The sequence below is a fragment of the Pseudoliparis swirei genome, chromosome 4 (genome assembly GCF_029220125.1).
Source record: "Pseudoliparis swirei isolate HS2019 ecotype Mariana Trench chromosome 4, NWPU_hadal_v1, whole genome shotgun sequence".
NCBI lineage: Eukaryota > Metazoa > Chordata > Actinopteri > Perciformes > Liparidae > Pseudoliparis > Pseudoliparis swirei.
Window position 1 is genome coordinate 22,177,398 of NC_079391.1, and position 18,912 is coordinate 22,196,309.

The 18,912-nt window shown below is 42.7% G+C and overlaps 3 protein-coding genes across 3 annotated transcripts; 1 reads left to right on the forward strand and 2 right to left on the reverse strand.

Annotated features, from left to right (window-relative positions):
* Positions 1–46: 46 nt before the first annotated feature.
* On the reverse strand, positions 47–6,589 carry mtch2 (mitochondrial carrier homolog 2). The gene is made up of 13 exons (XM_056413105.1): positions 6,482–6,589; positions 5,301–5,385; positions 4,852–4,958; positions 4,313–4,339; positions 4,162–4,218; positions 3,129–3,186; positions 2,925–2,976; positions 2,778–2,837; positions 1,695–1,788; positions 1,206–1,253; positions 1,041–1,108; positions 886–961; positions 47–766 (listed from the first exon to the last, which is right to left on the reverse strand). Exons 1-13 carry the CDS (start codon positions 6,566–6,568, stop codon positions 680–682), a joined length of 906 nt encoding a protein of 301 aa, XP_056269080.1. The 5' UTR covers positions 6,569–6,589; the 3' UTR covers positions 47–679.
* Positions 6,590–9,057: 2,468 nt separating this feature from the next.
* Positions 9,058–12,950, reverse strand: LOC130192734 (hatching enzyme 1.2-like). Its single transcript, XM_056412869.1, has 10 exons — positions 12,865–12,950; positions 12,391–12,421; positions 12,251–12,316; positions 11,711–11,863; positions 11,314–11,431; positions 10,987–11,165; positions 10,216–10,297; positions 9,734–9,858; positions 9,445–9,531; positions 9,058–9,255 (listed from the first exon to the last, which is right to left on the reverse strand). Exons 1-9 carry the CDS (start codon positions 12,925–12,927, stop codon positions 9,476–9,478), a joined length of 873 nt encoding a protein of 290 aa, XP_056268844.1. The 5' UTR covers positions 12,928–12,950; the 3' UTR covers positions 9,058–9,255; positions 9,445–9,475.
* A 3,194-nt stretch (positions 12,951–16,144) lies between these two features.
* On the forward strand, positions 16,145–18,637 carry LOC130192736 (hatching enzyme 1.2-like). Its single transcript, XM_056412873.1, has 9 exons — positions 16,145–16,156; positions 16,285–16,373; positions 16,933–17,008; positions 17,125–17,280; positions 17,456–17,576; positions 17,665–17,843; positions 18,080–18,161; positions 18,274–18,398; positions 18,499–18,637. Coding segments are annotated over exons 2-9 (819 nt in total). The 5' UTR covers positions 16,145–16,156; positions 16,285–16,295; the 3' UTR covers positions 18,501–18,637.
* Positions 18,638–18,912: the final 275 nt, after the last annotated feature.

Below are 18,912 nucleotides of genomic sequence, written 5' to 3' on the forward strand. Positions count from 1 at the left end.
CCTTCCACCAAAACACCGTTGATAAGAAAGACACAGAAAAAAGAAGCATTTTTTAATTTTTTTTATTACTTGTGTCAGTCAAAACGAGTCGATAAACGAGTCGATAAACACTCGAGTGCTCAGAGTCGGGCGACATCGACCAGCTCCAGCTACCCTCCATGCCTCCGAGCAGCCAAACATGCTCCTGAACAACCATCACATCGGAGTCCTTTCCCTCCTTTTCACTAGCGCAACACAGACAATAGCACATGGCGAGGGGTCCCAACATGTGAATTATTAGACAACACATGCACATGGAGAGGCTGTTTTTAACAAACCCCATTGGATGAAGGTGAGCCATTGTCGATACTCTATACATTAAAAATGATTAACACATGGTTCCATATAGGTCTGACAGCATGAGCCAGCCTCCCATCAGATTTAGTGCATGTGGGGTTTTAAATGATTAGTGCTCCATCTTATTTTACAGCCCTGCAGTTTCAATTTGTTAATAAAACAAAACCTGCTGGAAATGAATGTTTTTATCTCACATGGTGGCAGGTGAAAAAAAAAAAAAGTATAACAAGTTCATAAAAAAAAAGAACAAAAAAAGAATAGGTGCCGACTGTCCGACCTCCAGATCAGGCAATGTTGATTTGTTTTATTCTCACAACTGTGTTCAGATCAGTGGCCGAGGCCTTTAAAAAAATCTCTTCTGGTCTACGGCGTACATCTTCCCTGCTGGAAGTTTCCGGAAAAATAAACTGTTGCCTCTGCTCATGTTGCCCTGGAAGGGGGAGAAGCGTGTTTTAGTAAAAGGCACACCATATTTTCAGCACTATCATAAATATTAAAAAAGTAAATATAATTGCCCAAGGCACAGGCAGGGCCAATACAGGAGTTTACCTCTCTGCTTAGATGCCTCCAGCAGTCCACCCAGGTGGGACATACCGATGCATAGGGAGGCAGGCCTCCAGCGAGCCTGCAGGACAAGAAGGAACTGTAAATCTGCCCGAGCCAACACGCGCGGGGACTCGCCGGCAATTAAGCTGCAGACTCACCCGCAGTTATTGACAGCCATGAGGTTTGACACCAAAACGAACGGGTATGTCAGCATACTGGCGAAGAACTGGAAGAAGTGAGCAGATGGGAGGGGTGGTGATCAAAATGAGCTCACAATTTGTTGCCATCCGGTGACGTAGACGAGCCACGTTGGTTAAACTTACCCCCGTCACAGCCTGAGAGCAGTTCTTGATTTCTCCTGTGTGACTCATCTGGATGAAAGAACAGAGAATAGCAATAATTCGGGATGTGAGCCTGGACCACACACACAAGTTGTTCTGAGTATTTTGATTCTGAGAATATGATTTAATCTTAAGATAGAAACAATAAGATTGAAGTCTGATATGTGAAACCTTGTCTTTGTTTTCTTGGCAACTATTTATATTTTTAGAAGCAGAAAGATTGGTAGAATAGTTATCATGATTCAAACTTAGTCCATTTACTTTTATTGCTCAAATACCTCATACCCCCACGCCAGTAGTTTAAAATATATGAATCCTAGAAGCTGCAGACCGGACTCAAGCGCACCAACAGATGTAATGCATGTTCACCCTCCACTACAGGAGTGTTTCATGGTGAGCGAGTCCTTCAACAGAACCCCTCCACAGCACACAGACCAACAGCACGAGCATTGTGAAAGAAGAAGGGATTACCGAGTCATCGATGGCGTATGTATTGATGAGGTGAGCCAGCAGGTTACAAATCCACAGTGACAGGACGTCACCGAGAAGGCGAGGAATCAAACCACTGAAGAAGAAAACCCAACATTTCTGATTAAACCACAAGCGCATGAGGGAGAATAAAATCGCATATTGGATGGAAGCTCAATTAATTAACAAGACTCAGTTTGACACTGAAGCGCTTCCTTTTCAGGAAGTGTGCAGGTCTAAGCTGTAAAGTAAAAGGACAACACCGACTATATTATCCAGTACATCTAAAAAGTACTTTTTGTCCCTTAGTTTGGACATTTGAGCTGATGAGTCACTATTTTCACCAGGCATGGCACTTTTTAACCCCTCGAGAACAATTTTTAATCAATCTGATATCCATAGAACAAAAATTACTGGTTCAAAAGATAATATTTACAAATATTGACCCTTTAAAAATGCTAGTTTACATGTTATGGAGGGGGGAATTAAACCCGTCTCTATACTGAAGTCTTGGACATGTCATAGATTAACATCAGTCGAGCTTTTTGAAGCATTGCATCACACACAATTTAGCAGCGATGCACCTAGAGGAAACCAAGGACATGGCATGCATTTGCCTCAGTGGGTAAACAAAAGAAAATGGTTTAAAAAAAATGTCTGCTCTAGATTGAAAGCCTGATATAAACGAGTGAAGCGTTTTAGGAAGTAGATTCGAAAGGGGCAATTTTTTTGTACTTAAGGATCGGAGTGAGAGATCAGTTTAGTAATGTAACTACCAAGATAACAAATTAAACATAACAGCCTAAACTGTCCAAAAAGCAGCCAAGCGTGAGAGTTACTTCTTAAGGCGAGTTGCAGGAAAGAGCGGGTCACTGTTATGTGAAGCATAGGTTCCCTTCATAATAATTGCTGATAGGTTCAGTAGTTTTTATTTGACATATTTATGGTTGGCATTTTTTGTTTTTTTCCTCAAGGGTTCAACAATGTGTGTAGCCTAGTCATCAACGGTGCATGACTGTGCACATAGAAATATATAATAGAGGCAAAACCGTATCAAAAAGAAAGACGCAGAGGAGACAAACTTACGCAAAGAAGCCCAGTACGCCTTCTTCTTTGTAGACTGTGACTATGGAGTCAAACACCCCGCTGGCAACAGAAGAATTGCACATTGTAAATGTTAAACTCGTCATGGCGCTTCTCATTGAGTTTGTGTCTAAAACATGAAAACTTTACCTGTATTTTGTTTCTCTCCCAATAAACTGGACCATACATCGCAAAGTAATCACTGAAAAACAAGTCAGGGGAAAACAGACTTGACATGCAGACTAGTGTCTCTCACAAACACATTTAAATGCAAGTGAAACCACTTCAGAATAATACAGCCGCTGGGTCACTGTCGTCATGCCAGTTAAAGCCATCTGAAGACCCGGGACGTACCATGGAAGGGATGCGTGACTATGGTGGCACAGGACCGGGCTATCATCTCTTTGGTCGTCTGTGGAAGAGAAAACAAGCAACTGAGGTGCATTTATTTATTTAAATTGATAATGACAGTTTTATACATCCCCTTTTAAAAATAAAAAAGGAAAATAAAGATATTTAAGAGAGGGAACTAGGAGACATTGATGACCGATAAAATGTGCATACGTCTTGATGTAACTGCAACACAAAACATTTATAATCACAATTAATAGATTGATTGGATGCTACCGAAGAGCAGTGGCTTGTTTCATTCCTGCGAAGCGCTTCGTTTGACAGTTTAGAAACTGTGGCAGCTAAACTTTGAGATCAGTGGGATGAGAGGGAATCATTACATGGCTAAGTAATGATGTCACCGAGTTTGAAGTTTTGAATTGCATTCTGAAGGGCTGATCAGTTTTAGGATGCACTGAGTACCTATCTCCTCTTTTTTCTCTCCTTAAGGATGAATTTTCATCTCTCAATCAATCTTAACTCTGCTTTCTCCCGAAGTCCTTTTGACTTTCGGACCCTATGAGACGGCATAGATCCTATCTGCCTGATGGATCGTCTGGGTGTCCTGTTGAGTCTCGCCCTCCATCTGCCTGATGGATCGTGAGTAATATACTATGAACTATTCATATACACTCTGTCATATTCATTGAATGTATTTAACTCTAAATCTGTCCTTCTGTACATTACATCTATTGCATCTGTCCATCCTAGGAGAGGGATCCTCCTCTGTTGCTCTCCTGCAGGTTTCTTCCTTTTTCCCCTGAAGGGTTATTTGGGAGTTTTCCTGGTCCGATGTGAGGTTTTGGGGCAGGATGTCTATGTGTAAAGCACAGACAATTTGTAATTTGTGAAATTAAATAAAACTGATAAAAAATTGAATCAGTTGGTGTTTGTAAAAACAAAAAAAGGGAGATAGCTTTCCCCACATTTCTGTGGCCTGAGCTTGCGCTCGTTTGGTGTGTTGTTGTTGTTGTTGTTGCAATTGTAACTGAGTTACCTCGTTAACAACGTGCTGTAGGGAGCCCTCCACAGCCTTCTGCTGACCTCCCAGTACCTGGACAACAGAACCAAACCTCAGCTTCACCCTTCTTTATAACAATATGAATGGAGTTCAAACAATGAATCAGAAAGAAGAAAAACCCACATACCTGAGGCGTGCAGTGTTCTTGACATATCTGGAAGAAACTAGAGGTTAACATGATAAAACTGCCCGTGTGAATAACGACATGGCGAGTTGCATTTACCCTACCGTGGTCAAATTAAAATCAATACTATATCCGTGAGCCAACCCCATTGATAGTCTACCCTGACATATGTTTGCATTGCAGAGGAATTGAACTGCTTTTGTTCTGAGGAATATTTTCTGGTAATTTAAACTGCCATCCCAATTTAAAAAAAAAATTAAAAATCAATGCCATATTTTAAAATAAATTAACCAAGGAGTAGTTTAGCAAGACTCAAGCTCAGTACAATAAAATAGCTTTATGGAAATAATATAGGAGATGATTAAAAACAGCACTTAAAATGTAACATTTCCATTCAAATCAATTAATGCTTAAGGAAATGCTTTCAGGGTGACACTTATTGCACTACGTAGCCATACAAGTACATCACTACATACTTCAATCTGACGAACAAGCCACGGGCATGATTACATACTTTTCATGGGTCACTTGATCAGGCCTACCTGCACAACATTGCTGTGCACAATGGTGCCGATGGAGCCGGCGCAGAGCCTCGGACCAAGCCCATTGAAGAGACCCGCTTTCCCATCTATCTTGATGATGTGTTTGGCTGAAACAGTCGGAAAAGACATGGCAGAACAAGTTAGAAGGCGAAAACAATAAATAAAACAGGAGAAACCCCAATCATGTCATTAAAAAAAAAGAAGTAAGATCTCAGATTGTTACCGATTGCTCGTAAAAAAAAAAATCTAAAAACATATTACTTGTACATGAGAACTGTGACCAATTATCTCAACGTGAGAGTTTGACACTTTAAGATATTAAAGAGTGGTCAAATATGAAAAGAGAGAGAGATATACAGACACTCATATTAGGAGCCCATCTCGTCCCGCTGTCATACATGTCACAGGTTCCATTTCTGACCAGGGCTGAGTGTGGAGGGCAGACTCACCGTACGCAAACAGTCCGGGCAGCTGGGAGACTTGTCTGCCAAACAGGTTCTTGCCCAGGGAGGGAGGGAGCGGCTCATGCCCTACCTAACACACACACACACACAATAAGAATGAAACGCAGTACTATACAACAGTATGCACGTTCCTCAGATTCATACAGCTACAAAACTGGGACTCTCCCACACTTCCTAGTTTCTTTGACACATTTAGTAAACTTTTGTTGTTGTAAATATGTTGTGCAGTCTTCCAGCGACACACGCGCAGTCTGTGTGCTACTCTCCTAAAACTGCGTTGACAGCTCACGTTGCATCAGGTTGTCTTACTGATTAACAGTGACTGAGCAACAGATAACATCAGTTTACAAGCTGCTCTAGTAGGCCGAAGGACGCCGGTCAGGAAATGACCGAGGAGCCGGCTCCCTGAACCCGCCATGGAGTCATTCCGGTCACTCGACACACAACGCTGTGTGACCACAGTTCACAAACACAACTATACAAACACATAACAACAACCACCAACATGTCTCTGACCTGTCACTCACACAGGTCAACACGGCGGCCGTGTGTGTGACTCACCCAGGAGTGTAACTAGTCGTGGCTTTGTCAGATCATTGTAATATGCAGCAACACAGAGGCTGTCACGCCGGACAGCAGCTGGTCGGCTGACGGCTAACGATGGCTAGCTAGCTGTTATCCCTCGCGACCTAGCAACAACGCTATCTTGTTGGAAGAAATACACTTCACTAATGCATCTGTGAATATGCAACACAAGCGTTGTGGTACGGGACATGTACAGACAATTAATAAATCGGCAGTATCCATACTGTAAGGGCTGGAAGAGCTGGCTGTCACACCTCACTTCGGCCGAATAGTTAACAGAAGGTCATAGGGACGAGACGGACCAATAATGGAGCCGTCACTTTGCGTTTGCTGGTGTGCTTTAATGATAAATCCATGTCGAATTAAAGAGACAATGGTAGTTAACAGAAGGGCTTAGGCCATGCGCAATAAACTACGGATAATCGATGCCATTCCAAATGGACTTTATCAGTTTTCCTTCAAGCTGCTAGCTAGTTGGGTCGTGCTGTATTTACGTTACATCTGCTCTCTAACCGAGACCCCGAGCAGCTGCTTAAGCGGTCACATCTTCCCGTCGTCGGCACTAACCCGTCTCCTCTTACCTGGATCAGGACTTTAATGTACATCAGAGGGTGGGAGAGGACGGTGAGCCCTGATCCCAGCAATATTTGGCCACACGTGTCCGCCATTTTTGCAGAGACAGTCGCGCTACAGGGGAAGTCCTTCTCTTTCGTCTTGCGACAGAGGAGTCGGTAGAGCCCTTTTTATGACGGTACCGCCATCTAGTGTTCCTCTTTATGTACTGCTTGTTCATTAAAAGCGTCCTCTTCTGTTCTTCATCTCCACTGGCTTCCGTATTTTTATGAAGCACCTTTTATAAGTTATACCTTTAATAAGTTGGACGCAGAATGACTTTTCTTGCTTAAGAACATGATTTAAAACTATAAGCCGGTATGTGTTGTTTGCCAAACACTGCCATTGAAATACGAGACTCCATTTTTAATCACTTGCACCCTCAATGCACCTGTGAACAAACACCTGTTAGTTAACAAGATCACTGACGTTGCGTTCGTCTGAACGCAGCATGGGTAGTAATGAGGTAGAACATTGTGGCTGCAGTCACACTTTTCCTTGACCTCTAGGCTACGGAAAAACCTTCACAGCGCCAAAGAAATATGGGAAGGTCACTTTATGATGAGTTGGGAAAACACAATAGCAGACCTGAGAGAATAATGTTTGCATATAGCAAATAGACATATGGAGAGGTTCTTTAGTAAGGCTGCTTCACTCGTTTACTGTAGTGGAGAAAACCCGGAAGTCCTCCCTTCCTGCTGCAGTCATACTTATCAATTCACTCTTGCAATATCAATGAAAGTGTAGTTTTAATAATGGAGCTTCAACAGTCTTGTTGTATTTAGCTTTTTAACAGAAGAGAGCCGTGCTTCAGTCAAAATGTCTTTATTGTGGCAATATTGACTGTTGAGGTGATAAGTTCAGGTCTGCTGCTGTTCACAGAGCACCAGGAGGCCGTCTTCCCTCTGTGCGTCCTGTCAGGATATCTTAGCGGGCTTATCACATCTGGTTTTGCTCAATACCACTGAGGGTGCGAAAAGGACACATGTTGCATTTCAGTTCAGTTTATCATCATAGCCTACTATGAAAAACACTTGAATGTGATGGGAAAAAAAAGTTACTATAATATTTGATTTGCTCTTGTCATCATCTCTATTGAGGTGTACTGTTTCAGTTTACCTTGGTAGATACAAAAGTGTAATATGTGCTTAGTTACATTAAATATTGAATTCAAATCAATTGTATTTGTATCGCCCAAGATCACAAACATTTCTCAGAGGGCAATCTGTATACAGCAGACAACATCCTTAGTACCTGGACCTTGTATTGTATATAGCCTGGCCCCCACCCCCCCAAAAAACAACCTAAGTGGGAGAAGCAAGTACAGATAATGGATGGAGGGACATTTATATAGTTTGATAACAACGGTGAAGGTGGTCACTCACACATGCAGAGGTGTACAAATTACACATGTTCACCTGCTCCTGTATATGTATACGGACAAAATGATAACAGCATGCAGTCTATTACAAAATCCACTCCTCTTTTAACAAATACTAATACACAAAAATATACATTTATTCATATTGTTGAGGGTTATATTAGTTATTCTATTCCTCGCTACATCCATCTATTATCTTTACCTACCTCAACCTGGACAAGTTACAAGTACTGTATATCGCAGGGCTGACACATGGAAGCAGACATACACCTACGGCCAATTTAAGGTAATAAATTAACCTGAGCTGTTTTTGTCATGTGGGAGTAAGCCAGAGAACACGGAGAGAACTCACGCCGACACGGAGAGAACAGGCAAACTCCACACAGAAGAATTTGAAATCTAACCCTCTGAGAGGCGACTGCGCCAGCAAACACACCACCGTGCAGCTCATGGTTACATCTTTTCATAGTTAATAAGCAACCTGTCTCCACAGGCGAGGGTGTGAGAGTGAACATACTGCACATGGAACCAGGCCAGAACAGCTTATCACCTAAAGAACGTTGTTTATCAAGAGGGCTTCCCCGGGCCCAGTTCATGAAGGCCACCGACGTTAGAAGGACATAAAACGTGAACGTTGCTGATCACCTGCTATTGTAAGCATCAGGGGAACGTATCAACGTTAAGGTTAACTGTTGAAATATGACAGAACATCAACATTTAAATCTCCAACCGATATAAGCCATATAAGCAAACATAAATAGTAACTTAGAATCTGGATACGGTAATTTTATATGAGAGCAATTTTAAATGAAGGCTGCCATCCTGATGAAAACATCCACATTCTGACTTGAAACTTTTTACCCCACCGAACCTGCAACAATCTTATTCATCAGCAACAAACGTTACAAATTCTGAGAAGGAGGTGAGTACTGGCCAATCAGAGGCAGAGTTGAGGGGTCTTCGTCGAATGCAGGGTGGGGAAAAAAAGACCATAAATAACCGTCCATGACTGTGAACGAAGTCGAGGAACGAGAGGCACCTCAACAGTTCCAGAAAACCCTTCACATGTATTGTTGGTGTACTAATCCCTGTGTTAGAGGAACCTTGAGTTTCAGTTGTTTCTTATTTAGATTAAAATATGGAACAAATACACACAGGCTAATGTTAAGATATGTGAATATTTTTTTATTATTCATTAATAATATATATATATATATATATATATATATATATATATATCAAGCTCATGAGCATTTAGTTATGTTGGGATACATTTATGATGATGGACACTTTATTTGTAGTTGTCCTTAGATGACCGAGATAAAGAGGTTGCATCACTTTATCCCATTTCCTCTTGACTTCCTGTTGGAAGAAAAACGGGATTTGTTCAATCTCTTAATGAATGTGTGTACATGCACACAAACAGACATACATGGTGGGGGTGCAATCACTATCTTAGAATGGCAAGATGCAGACTTTACAACAAATAAAAAGAGCAACACTTCCTTTTGTAAATATGTACAGCCAGGCTCATCTGAGTATCGTACTTACGTTACATCGCGTTGACGATAGACTTCCATCTCTAGAGGAAATGCTTCCTTTGCACAGGTTTCAGGTCAGGGCTGGGAGCAGTCGAATCTGACATGAAAGAGACAGTAAACTCTGTAGAAGCTGCTTGGTTTCCTCATGCTACTGCTACAAAGCATACACACATATACAGGTGTTGATCTTCCCCGGTGGTTCAATCCCACTTATGGCTGAGAGTGCTGGTGGGAGCCAGGTAGCAACACAGAAGTTTCGTTGTGGAGGTTGTAAGCTGCTTGAGTACAAAGATACGTACTGCAGCCATAGAGGCGGTTCACCCGAAGGATGTCCGTGGGACTCATCCGGGTGGCTCTGCCGATGGAGACATTGCTGTCGGGGATGGGAAGGATGGTCGGCATCCTGTTCCTAGAGAAGGCGAACCTGTGGTGCAATATATACACAGAGGCGATGAGGGGTTGTGTCCACCTGGACGGGTTTACTGAGAGCTGATGTACAGACAGGCTGCGAGCTTCACCTGTATTAAGAAGCTGAAAGCTGAAAACATGTCGCCTGACACAAAACCTCCTTATGAAGTCGTTACGGCTGACATGTTAGCAAACAAGAGAAACGTCGTTATTTATTTGGAGTTGCGTTTGTGTCCTGATGAATATGGCTTATGTGGTAATTTTTTGAAGGTCAAGATCACATTTTTTCACGTCTGTCTCAAAACAATATTATCACTGAAATAATCAGATCAGCTGAACATTATAATGTGTTTTAATATACATGAGACGCTACCTTCCATAGTGCATGATAGAGTTGTAGTCGTAGGGAGTGCCAAGGTTCAATGTTCGGATCCTCCTGAAGTTTCTCTGCATTCCTGTAAATGATCACACAGCTCAATCAGATGTGTTTCCACTACACGACTGCTCCGATGATATATGATAAAGTCATATTATGATCTGATATGATTGGTCAGCACTTCCAGTCGTCTGCACCTGTGTTGTCACCTTCTTCACAGGGTACTCACTGGGTGGGTCACACAGAGTCGAAGGTACTGCTATTGGTGGCTGTATATTTGTGACATCACAACCTTATGGCTGACGGCTCCTTTTAAAGGCAGCGTTTCTGAATACGTTCACTATATCTATAAGGCCTAGACCTGGTTTATGATCAAAACCGAAGGGGAATCTAACTTTCTACAATATGAGACCTGGAACCTTTTTTCACTTGAGAGCTTAACATTACTTACAGTCGGTTGTGTTATTTGTGGAGACCTTATTGAGGTTGTGTCTATCTATGTTGTGTTCTATTATTCGTCATAATAATAATGGACCTGTCCTTGCAGAGCACTTTTCTAGTCTTAGGACCACGAAAAGCATTTTAACAATACATGACATAATTCACCCACTGATGGGAGGGGCTAAGGTTCCCCCTGGATATTAGGAATTTGGGGTGAAGTGTCTTGCCCAAGGACGCATCGACATGGGATAGTGGAGCCCGGGATCGAAGCGCCGATCCTCTGATTGTAGGAGGACCCTGCTCACCATAATAATAATAACAACCCACCAGGAATAATGTTATCCAGCAAGATGCGAACATGCTGGTCCCGGTCGGACCGGGTCTGCTCATGGTTGAAGCCCAGGGCGTGCAGCAGCTCGTGTTGGATGATTTGCCGGAAAACACAACCTTGGCGACTCAAAGACACAACCTGGCCTCGACCCCGACGCCCGATAAACGAGAAACAGCTGAAAGAGAGAAAATCAAAGCTCCAGACAGTGAAACAGATGAAGCAGCACCGTCGATAATAAAATACATTGCTTCTCCGGGGTGTAAATAAGAGTCTATGAGATCATATTCATGAATGCATATGTGGTAGTACGTTGTGGTCCGTACCCGGAGCGTGACTGGATGTCCACAAAGTCCGCCTGTCTGTTTAAGGGGGTGAAGCGGATGCAGGTGGAATCAGCGAAGGAACGCAGACCTTGGATGATGGTATTTCTCTGTCTTCGGTCTTGACAGGGAAAAAAAACACCCCTCAAAAAAACCATTTATTATCAGTTTATCGCGGTGACAGAATCTGTCCACAGGAAGACGTAAAAACACCTGACTGTCCTGAAGTGCTGAACCTGAAGTACTTTGAATCATTTCAATGGTCGTCCCTGAGGTCTTTAGGACCAAATGTTGCCATGATGACTCACACGCACGCACAAAAACACACACACACACACACACACACACACACACACAGGTGAAACAACTGGGGAAAACAAGCGCTGCCCTCAGTACCTACCGTAGTCTCTGGAGATGCGGTAGGGGACGTAGACGTTGCCATCGCTGGCTTTGGGCCACAAGCAACCTCGTCGTGTGCAGGGATCGGCGTTCTCTAGCCCTGTTGGCACCGCGATGTCACCAAACATCACCAGAGGGTCATCGAAGTTCTTTCCTGAAAAATGACGTGAGCATAATCGAGAACATGTTGTCATCTTTTTATGAAGCTGCATTTCATGTTCTTGATTAAAGGGCTGTGTTCTGAGACGGATACGACCACTCCTCTCCCACCAACACACCATCTATTGATTGGTGTCGATGGATATATTTGGTCTCTTTTTCGTGTTTGACATAAAATAATGACAAATTAGGGTCCATGTCCACAAATTGTAAGATTGCATTTCACATCTGGTCTTAGTGTTGTCTGCAACACCAGCATTATGTTCTGTTTCTAATGATTAAAAGATGTCTTTGTCATTTCAATATTCAGTCCTATCTTTGAGGTTAGATTATTATTATTGGGCATTTTCTTAAATTAATTAAGTTGCTGTGATGAACATACCAACATTAATATTGGCCTTCTCTAACAGCGTGGAGACGCTGAACTCGTCATCCTCAATGGTGTTGCCTGTGGAAGAGAGACAATGTGTATGAGGTTCTTGATGTACCGAAAAATATTTACAGAATTGTCTTACATCTTACCAGAGTACTCCTCCCCTTTTTCTAAAGGACCCTGTGATTAGACAAAGTTGGTTAATTGTAGCTCACGAAATGTAAAACTTTTTTTCAATGTAAAATCAGATACAGTTCATTTCCAGCAGAGTTTGGACTTCTATAGAAATAGCATGTAGTAACTAATCTATATTTTAAATTCATGTCATCTTCAAGATAGAAAAATATACATTTGAGCATTCCTACATTTCATTAGATTGGAATGCAATCCACAAACTACGAAGTATAAAATAAAACACAGAATCACATTTAGCGTTTAGCCATTTACCAAATTCCCAACGATTCAATTAACAATAAAAACAACAATAATTTAAATCACTGTACATTGTAAATGACTGAAGAAAAAACTAACATATGTTCCACATTTCATTTAAAATTGTGTGATAATAAATATTATGTATTTACATCTAATAATCGAGACATAACTAGTGTGCTGATGCTTACCTGAACGGTGAAACTGTGGACGGAGCAGAAGAGGACACAGAGTGCAGCCGCCTGGAGGATCATGGCTGGTTATTGGACAGCAGCAGACCGAGCCTGAGGGAACAGAGGTGTTCATCACTTATATAGGAGGAAATATAACGAACTTCCATCCTAATATGGAGCACTGCTCACCACACACTTGTTGAGAAATTCAGCGCAACCAGAAGTGGCAGTTATTTCTTCAAACGGACTGGTTTGTGTAAGATGTGGTCTTTGCTTTCTTCTGTTTGTCCACAGGAATCAACAGATTATATATTTTATCACAAACAGTTAACTGACTAAAACAGTTTTGAGATTTTTCTCGTCTTTCAGTCGAGATTTCTTCCTAAATTTAGTCTCTTCTGCATATTTCAACATAACTTTTCAGAAAACGTGTTTATTTGTGTTGCACATTTCAACAACAAGGCAATTAAAAGTTCTTCTACAATAAACTGAGTGAGTTTCATAGTGACATATGTATGTATTTATAGCGACTAAAAGAAGAGGAAATGGATGAGGAGAGGAACGTTGGGCAGAATTAAATGTGAATAAAAGAGTGTATAAGAGTTTGTATATTTTCCTTAATCTTTGAAATGTGGATTTTAAATCAAGGAGATGAACATATTGATGTGTGTGGACCTGGTTTGACTGAAAACAGCTGTTTTATTGAGAGGGGAGGACATCTTTTGCCCAAGGATATATAATGTATAAGAATTATTTCCAGCTAAAAAGGATTGTCTCCGTGGTGATAATGGAAACTGTGAAGGGAATATAACTTAAACCACCTACTGATTCTTTAGAGGTCCTATGAAGCGGATCTGATCATAATAATAACAACAGAACAGCTGTTTACACAGCCCCTCTGTGTAGTTACAGTCTGAACTGCAGAGCTGCAAACAACTTTGTTGAGTTGACCTGACTTCTCCAAAATGTGGGCCCTGTTGCAAAGTGTGTTTGATTTACACACCGTCTTGTAACACCTTAAAAAGAAGAACAAGGACCACGAGGAAAAAGAGCTTGAATTAAAGTTTGAGACGTAATAACAGTGGAATAGTCATAAAAAGATCAGGGTTGGAATGTAATTACATGTACCCAAGTACTGTAGCGAAGGTACTTGTACTTTTTACTGAACTACATTTATTTGGCAGGAAAGGAAAATAAATCCTCTCATAAATGATGATGTTCTATTTTGGACATAAAGAAAATCATAATTAGTCCAAACTTTACCAGCTGCAACATAATAGTGCATCAATAATTACAATCCAGGACATATAATATGTATTATTCTGCAAACAGCCCTTCTGCATAGTGAGTACTTTTTTAATTAATTGTAATAATTAATTAATTTTAAGTATTTAAGTATATTTTAATACTTAATTAATTTTTAAAGTATATTTTACTGCCGACATTTACTTGTAACAGAATATTTTGACTCTGTAGTATTGCCATTTTAACTTAAATAATAGATCGGAGTACTTCTGTGAAAAACTATCATGAGATAATGTTCTGCTTTAATTGTATTGATCCCTCGTTTTAATAAAACATAACCAATAAGTAGCTTCAGACCAGTGAAGGACATGAAGTCGAGACTCTGGCATGGCAGCGTGACGTCCCACATTGTGACTTTCTGGAATCGTTCTGCTGCAACAACTTGTCATCACAGCCAGACGTTTCCAAAGAGAGCGTGTGGCTTTGTCTTGTGACATGTCTGTTGATGTCCCCAGAAGACGGATTCAGTGTGCAGGAGGCCTTTGTGTCTTTTTAAACAAAAATATTCTGTTTGTGCATAATGTCAAAAGGGGGAAAAAAGGGAAGAAACCTTCAGGAGAGCAACAGAGGAGGATCCCTCTCCAGGATGGACAGGTGCAATAGATGTCATGTGTACAGAAGGACAGATTTAGAGTTTAAATACATTCAATGAATATGACAGAGTGTATGAATAGTTCGTAGTCGGCATATTCCACGATGGAGACCTCCACGATCCATCAGGCAGATGGAGGTAGAGAGGAGGAGTGGGCGGAGTCTCAACAGTGGGCGGAGTCTCAACAGGACAGTGGCGTGGTCGGTAGCAGGAATTCCACGACCCAGACCTCGATGATCCATCAGGCACATAGGATCTATGCCGTCTCATAGGGTCCGATGACCCCATGAGACGTGAAGTCAAAAGGACTCCGGGGAGAAAGCAGAGTTAGTAATGTGTGAGAGATGAAAATTCATCCCTAAGGACAGAAAAAAGAGGAGATAGGTGCTCAGTGCATCCTAAAACGTCCCCCGGCAGCTATAAGCCTATAGCAGCATATCAAGGGGCTGGACCAGGTGAACCTGATTCAGCCCTAACTATAAGCTCTGTCAAAGAGGAAAGTCTTGAGTTTACTCTTAAACGAGGTGACTGTGTCTGCCTCCCGGACTGAAGGTGGAAGCTGGTTCCATAAAAGAGGAGCTTGATAACTAAAGGCTCTGGCTCCCATTCTACTTTTTAAGACTCTAGGCACTACAAGTAGTCCCGCATTTAGTGAGCGCAGCTCTCTAGTGGGGCAATATGGTACTACAAGCTCCTTAAGATATGATGGTGCATCACCAATCAAGGCTTTGTAGGTTAAGAGAATAATTTTTAAAGTTTTTTAAAACTAAACAAGCGTCCGTCATTCATACACTTTTATTGAGAATGTGTGAAATAAACTGAAACGTTGGAGACAAATTAATAATCAGACACAAAATCACTGTTCATGTTGAGAAACAATTCTAATTCTTGTCTTTTCTCCTGTTATGAATATTAATCATTTGGTTTTTAGGCATCTGTTGTCAATATGTATATTTATTTCACACAGAGTCCTGATGTGTCCAACAGACACAGTGCAGACACACCAACTGATTCTCACAGGGACCTTCTGGAATGAAACAACATGTACAATGCAGCTCATTTGAACTGCGCCTTTAAATATATGTGCAATTACAATTAGTAAGTTATAACATTTGATACAAGTAATTAATCTCAAAATGAACTGCCAATGAGGAATAGTTGCATATGAGCTGGCAACTTTGAACTTTCTGCAGCATGAAGTGAATTTACCTTTCCGACCTTTTCTTACAAGTGTTCAATTCCCACCCGAATAGAAAAGTGTACAGTCGGCGTATGTGACCGATAAGCCTGTGGATTCAGCTGATTCTGTTTTAGGAACAAGATAATCCATATTTGGTCTCACTGACGCAGTCGAACGTGTATAAAAACCTGGAGGGAGACCTCAGCAGCACAAGTCCACACTCAGGATTCAAGGTGAGTTCAGCTGCAAACGCCTGAAGCTCTATATGCAATAAAAAAGTGTTCCTTTTCATTCTGCAGCTCGGTCTCACTGTGTCTGCTCTGACTGGAGGCCGGAACTGATTCCTGTCTGTGTCCTGCAGGTCTGCTAAGGATGGCTCGCATGTCTGTGTTCAGGTTCTCCGCTGTGGCTCTGCTGCTGCTGTCCGCCTGCTGCTGGGCCGACAATGAGGTAGATCTCAGCGAGAGAGGAGCAGTGAGAGATCTGGTCCTTCGTCCACCTTCCCACACGTTGTTGAAACATGTTGAACGTCCTCTGTCACGGTCACCAACATGAACAGCCTTCTGTCTCTCACATGAAGCCACTCGTCTTCTCCACATCCACAAAGCAGCTGTTCGGAGGTTAAATAGAGCATTTATTTACACCTCAGCGGAGTTTCCCTGTTGTTGAGTCGTGTTGAGTTCATTTCTCTCAGATGATGATGCACTTTGAGTCGTACAGAGCACTTTATCCCAAAGCTTCATGTTCTATGTTGCTGAACGTGTGTCTCTTAATCTCTTTGTACTTCTGAGCGGTTTAACATGAAACTGCCATTTTAAGAAACTGTGTCACGTTGACTTTGAGCTGTAACTTCTGGTTGTGTTTCTAATGTGTTTGTCTTCCCTCCTCTCCCCCCACGCTGAACCTGCAGGCAGGTATGTGATCTACTCTATTCTGATGATCATAGCTCAGTGCTCTGACCGATGTATTTGTACACAAAGTGAAACTGCGTTGTTGTTGATGTCACTGTGCAGAGGACGTTGCAGAGGAGGACTCCGCGGAGCTTTCTGTCTCTGAGCTGCTGGAGAGAGCCAACAGGAATCTGAGTGAGTGAGCTGCTGTGGTCACCGCGCTCCTCCAGACAGCTGCTGGTAGTTCGATTCTCTTCTTCTGGTCGCAGCACTTCAACAGGTGTCTGAGCGGCTGCTGTGATGTGTTTCAGTCCGCTCCGCCGATGACCCCATCCTGATCGGAGGAGACATCGCCATCGACAGCGAGGCCGAGAGAAACGCCGACCCCTGCACCAGCCGAGGCTGCAAGTGGGGAAAGTTCAGTGATGGGAAGGTCTACGTTCCTTATTACCTCACCAACCACTTCTGTAAGGGTCACACACATACACACACACACACACTGTCCATTTACTGGAGGCTTTCACTTCTAATTCAGCAACTTTGACAACAAGGAGCTCGACAATCTGTCAGATATGTGGGTCCCGTAGAGTCCTCTGTGTTTCACGGGAAACAGCTGATAGTTGTGTGCTGCGGTCCCACCAGCGTCCAGAGAGAAGGCCATCATCACCCGTGGATTGGAGTCTTTCTCTTCCTTCTCCTGCATCCGCTTCAGGCCCACTAGAAGCAGCGACCGCGACTGGCTGAGCATCGAGTCCCAGAATGGGTAAGAAAGGAACAGTCGTGGAACCGCTCACAGTTGAGAGCTTCCCTCAGGCTTCGGTGTCGTTTAACTCATCTCTGGTCCCCTCCAGCTGCTACTCCTTTATCGGCCGTCGTGGAGGGAAGCAGGTGGTGTCTCTGGCCCGTAGAGGATGCCTCTACCACGGCACCATCCAGCACGAGGTGCTCCACGCTCTGGGCTTCAACCACGAACAGACCCGCTCCGACAGGGACAACCACATCAGAGTCATGCTGCAGAACGTTCAGTCTGGTAATGCAGCTGTTTGTGGATCTGACACATCAGAGAGGAGAGCCGGGGAGGATGAGAACATTCAGAGAAGAGACTTATAAAACAAACACAACTCATGTTGGAAACTTCTGATCATTAGCCGCTCTTTAAGGGAGCTAACGGCTCCTTCACATGTCCAGTTCAAGAAATGACATTTTAAATGCAAATTTAATGTCAATTATAATGTTAATGTTCTTCTTCTTCTTCTTTAATTCCAGGAATGGAGCACAACTTCAGGAAGATCGCCACCCTGAACCAGGGCACTCCCTACGATTATGGCTCCGTCATGCAGTACCACAAGTGAGAACAAGAGGCTTCACTTGGGCCCTGCTGTTAGTCACCATGTGTGTATGTGTTTCTGTGTGTTTCTGTGTGTGTGTGGTTCCCTCTAATGCCCCGTGCCCTCCTGCAGATACGCCTTCTCCAAGAACAACCAGCCCACCATGGTCCCCATCCCCAACTCCAACGTGAACTTCGGCAACGCCAAGGAGATGAGCCGCAACGACATGGCCAGGCTCAACAACCTCTACGGCTGCTGTGAGTGTCCACACGAGCACACTGACACTATCCACGCTCCACACAATGTCCACCTCTCACTGTCCGACCTGATCCACCTCTGTGCTGTTCCCCGCTGCAGAAGAAGCCCGCTCAGATGTCCTGACAGGACGCACAGAGGGAAGATGTCCTCCTGGTGCTCTGTGAACAGCAGAGGCTGCAGACCTGAACTCATCACCTCAACAGTCAATGATGCCCCAATAAAGACACTTTGACTGGAACACGGCTCTCTCTTTGCATCTTTCATCACAACCGTGTGGGTTTCCTCAAACGCTGACTGAGCATATTCACTCAATCATTTGTATTTGTATTCAGAAGTTCTGTGACAAGTGTGATGAGGACATTCAAATGCCTCCAAGTTGTCGACTGAATATGTAAAGGAACTTAGAAGAACTTAAGAGGATAACAAACCAGCTCCAATGGCCATCGCTATAACTATCTTGAAAAGATATTCAGTTCAAAACAGGCTAATTGCCAAATCTAATTTTTTTTTCAC